Source organism: Dipodomys ordii, unplaced genomic scaffold (assembly GCF_000151885.1).
Source record: "Dipodomys ordii isolate 6190 unplaced genomic scaffold, Dord_2.0 Scaffold14, whole genome shotgun sequence".
Classification (NCBI taxonomy): domain Eukaryota; kingdom Metazoa; phylum Chordata; class Mammalia; order Rodentia; family Heteromyidae; genus Dipodomys; species Dipodomys ordii.
The window spans coordinates 15,382,809-15,387,044 of record NW_012267230.1 but is presented as its reverse complement, the minus strand read 5'-3'; the positions used below and the strand labels follow the sequence as shown (position 1 = coordinate 15,387,044).

General features: G+C 42.8%; 1 protein-coding gene across 1 annotated transcript in view; it reads right to left on the bottom strand.

Annotated features, from left to right (window-relative positions):
• The window catches only part of Meiob (meiosis specific with OB domains), a 32,432-nt gene that overhangs the window by 9,042 nt on the left and 19,154 nt on the right, over positions 1-4,236 (bottom strand). The window contains exons 6-9 of the mRNA XM_013011258.1: positions 2,689-2,789; positions 1,755-1,807; positions 1,419-1,514; positions 238-343 (exon numbers count right to left, since the gene is read on the bottom strand). Of these exons, the coding sequence (XP_012866712.1) occupies positions 238-343; positions 1,419-1,514; positions 1,755-1,807; positions 2,689-2,789 (356 nt within the window). The remainder of the gene's footprint in view (positions 1-237; positions 344-1,418; positions 1,515-1,754; positions 1,808-2,688; positions 2,790-4,236) is intronic.

The window sequence follows — 4,236 nt, the reverse complement described above, 5'->3', positions numbered from 1 at the left end:
GATTCCTCAGCACCACATAAGCAAAAAGAAAAAAGCCGAAAGTGGCGCTGTGGCTCAAGCAGTAGAGTGCTAGCCTTGAGCTGAAGAGCTGAGGGACAGCACCCAGGCCCAGAGTTCAGGCTCCACAACCGGACCCAAAAAAAAAAAAAGCTGAAGAGCTTGGGACAGTGCCTAAGTCCAGAGTTCAAGCCCTAGGACTGACCAAAAAAAAAAAAAAAAAGATATTTAAAGGGTTACTTACAATTTACAGGTTCTTTAAAAACACTGTCAATTTCATCAGCCAGAACATTCGTTTCTTTATTTTCTCTTATATAATTCAGTAGGATGTTAGCTTCTGGAGTATCTTAAATTGCAAGAAGGCAAAGGCTCCAAAATTACTTTAACAGTAAAATGTGAAGTCATACATACTCTTCAACTGCTAATAACGTGATGAGAACTCTAGAAAAACTCTACAATCAACCACTAACAGGATGAGAACTCTAGAATAACTCTAGAATTAACCAATAACAAGGAAGAGATTTTCTATCATTGAAAGATAAAATAAGCCAGAAATAATCCTAATTACTTAGGAAACTGAGACCTGTAGAAGTTCAAGACCAGGACTGAGACTCTGTCTCCAAATTAACCAGCAAAATGCCAGATTGGAGGCATGGCTCATGTAGAAGAGCACCAGCCATGAACAAGCAAGCTGAGCAAGAGTATGAGACCCTGAATTTGAACCGAGGTACAAAAGAGATAATTAAAATAATAAACCATTGTAACCCCCTCTACCAATGGAAAGGGAAACAAAGGTAGCATTGCTATCCTAAGTGTTGGTTGAGAAGAGACCATGTCTATGCCTCCGCCGAGTTTCAATACAGCAGTTGGCACGGAACTTAAGTAGGCATGGTGCTACATTTCTGTGATTCCAGCACTGTGGAGGCTGAGCTCAGCCTGGGCTACATATAATCACATGTTTGAGACCAGCCTGGAATGCATAGTGAGTCCCTGTCTTCAAAGGAGTAAACCTATAATCATTTTCTTAAAACGTAAACTTGCTTTATAATTCTTAGTCACTGGTAGAGCTGTTTTATAGACATGACCTTATGTTAAAATGACATAGTGCTGTATTTCTCCCTGCTTGAGCTTGCGTTATTCCACATCTGCACTCCTGGGCAGTGCTCAGCTGACCCTGCCTGAACCCAGAGCACCCTGACAGCTCGGGGCAGTAAGTCTCTGACTTCCCCAGGTCTGACTTAGAAAGCCCACTCCTTTAGCAAGCACTGCAGGAGGTCCTGGCTGATACAAACGTCAGTTCATAAGCTAGGATCAAATGACGGACTACATATATGTACATATTTTTCGACATTTTAGCAGTAAAAATTACTTTGATATGGTGAACTATATTTACTTTTTATATAGTCCACACGCTTTTTTACCTGGATTAGTCGTAATAATGGTTTTTGAGATTACAGTTGCTGTCATGCAGTCTCGAAATTTGTCAAAAGTTATTCTTACATCTGAGGCAAATATTACTGTTTGGGAAAAATCCTTTTAAAATTAATATACTGGTGATTAAAAATGACAAGCATTTGGGGAAGGTGGGGAGGGAAGGGATAGTAGAAAAAAATAAAGGAGGGGGTAACAATGCTCGACAAGAAATGTACTCATTACCTTACTCATGTAACTGTAACCCCTCTGTACAGCATCTTTACAATAAAATAAAATTTTAAAAAAACTGACAAGCATTGTAAACAGTCCCTGAACCGTGATACCTGTTTCTTGTGGCACCCAGCTCTGTGCAAGCAGAATGGATTCATTATCCCAACTGCATTTGTTTAAGAAGAAATGATACAAAGTGAGTACATTGGGAAAGTCCATCACAACACATTATTCACCAAAAAAGGAAAGAATAAAATGAAACCCTGCCTCAGTGTCTGTTATTTGCAATTTCCCACATGGTCAAAAACAGAAGTTAAAGAGCCAAGCACCTGTGCCCTCACGCCTGTGATCCTAGATACTAAGGAGACTGAGATCTGAGGATCACACGTCCAAGCCAGCCTAGGTAGGAAAGTCCGTGGGACTCATGTCTGCAATTAACCACCCAAAAGCTAGAGGTAGAGCTGTGGTTCAAGTGGTAAAATGCTAGCCTTGAGCAAAAAAAGCTCAGAGACAGTGACCAGGACCTGAGTTCAAGCACTAGGACTGGCATAAAACACCCCCCCCCAAAAAAAAAAACAGAAGACAGAGTATTTAACATCTACACAGTGCAATTCTTCTTTAAACACAGTCTTCTAACAACCTCTACTCTACTAATTGTTTATTTTTGCAGCACTTCATTACTCCAGGCTAGCTAGAAGTAAGTGAATGCAGTCTTAGAACTTCAAACTTCTGACCATTAAAGCAGGGCCCCCACAGTGGTTAAACTGCTTAGCGGCCTCAATAGGTAGAGGCCACTTTCCATGTGGAATCCAGCCTGAACAAGGGGTGGTGCTTTAGCTTAGCCCCACCTTGGTGAAAAACCTCCAACATTTTGGCTTGTTTCCTATAGGTTGGACCTAAAAAAACCCACTCTGTTAGGAAGCACATGTTCACTGTGCTAACAAGGACCTGATTTTAAGCACTCTACAGTTTTAAGGCAGTTTATCTCCTATGATTACCCAGTGATAACAGCAGATATTACAGCTTGGAAGAGATGTGGGAGATTACCAGATCATTGTAAAAGAAGGCTCTGTTTCATCATAGAGTTTAATTTCACACCTCTGGCCTCTTCTTCGGTCTGAAGTTGTAAAGTGTTTAGGCTCTCCAACCTTAGAAAGTGAAGAAAACCATTATCCCTCCGCTATAGACGCAGAGGCAAGTGCTGCTCATGGAACAATAACCAGACATAACTAGAAATGTCAATGGGAAGAACTGCACGTTTGTGTTTCATGATTTGAAAGTACCTTTTGTGTAAACTAAGTATATTTGGCTGAATACATACACTTTGAAGAGAACCACAGATATATGCCTTAAAGATAAAACTGAGTCTTTTTCACATGCCAGGACAAATGTGTTACCACAGGCCCCTGGTGGCATCGACATGGAATCCTTGGCAGCAGGACATGGTTATCTACATCTGTGTCCTGAGGCTGGCGTGGAGTTCATGTGATTGAATGCACTGGAGCTTTCTAGGCCTAGCCCCGAGCAGCAATGCCTTCACTGTGTCCTCCAGAAGGGAATGGTAGAGGGAAGTACTTCAACACAAAGCATTCTGCCCACAATGCAGGGAGAAAGGACAGAGGAGAGGAGGTAAGCCCAAGGCCCTTGTCTGACTAGAGGGTTCTCAGCAGGTGCATCTGCAGTCTTCACAGCAGAGATTCAGGACAGTGGCTGGCTGCCCTGCGCCACATTCACCAGGGCACCTATGGGCAGAACTGAGTCCCATGGGAATGGGCTAAAGAAAGATGCAAAGATATCAAAAGCCAGGCTCCATAAGAAAAAGTCAGAGGAAAGAAGAGCCAAAGGATGAGAGTGGTCAGCCATACTGTGTTGGGTGGGGGAAGAATGTTATGGTAAAAGGAGCTGAGAAGTAGAAACACAGTGGAGGTGAGGAGGGAGAAGAACAGGTTAAATAAAAATTGGAAGAAAAAAATGAAAAGGATTGAAACAAAAGGGAAGATGAAAGGCATGAAAAGCAGTGATGTGACTCATGGCAGAGGGCGTCAGGCTGGTGGGGGCGGAGCTGTTGCAGGATTTTACAAGCCTTAGAGACAGGTCTTATGACATTAATAATGTAATGGCATTAAGGACTATGGGGAAACAGCACAAGGGAGAAACGGTTAACAACAACAGAGGAGGAGGAGGAGAAGAAGGAGGAGGAGACTTAAAGTGATTTCTCCTATGCTTTAAGATTGCTATATAGCCTGTGATTCCTCTATCCTAACGAATTGTGCTCCACAGGGCCAGGCGGGGCTAGGATGGAAAACAAAACAGATGAGGCATGTGCATCCACTAACTTGCCATCTGCAGAGTGAACAACCCCCAGGCAGGATTCAATCTTGAAATGCAGCTAGTGTTTACTTACAACACTGGCTACAAGAGGGGCATAAGTCAGCGCGTCTCCTGATGAGCCTCCTTCCACATGTTTGAGAAATTGTGTCCCTTTAAATTTTCTGCCTATTGGGCTGGGAAGGTGGCTCAGTGGTAGAGCGCTTGCCTTGCATGCATGAGGCCCTGGATTCGATTTCTCAGCACCACATAAGCAAAAAGAAAAAA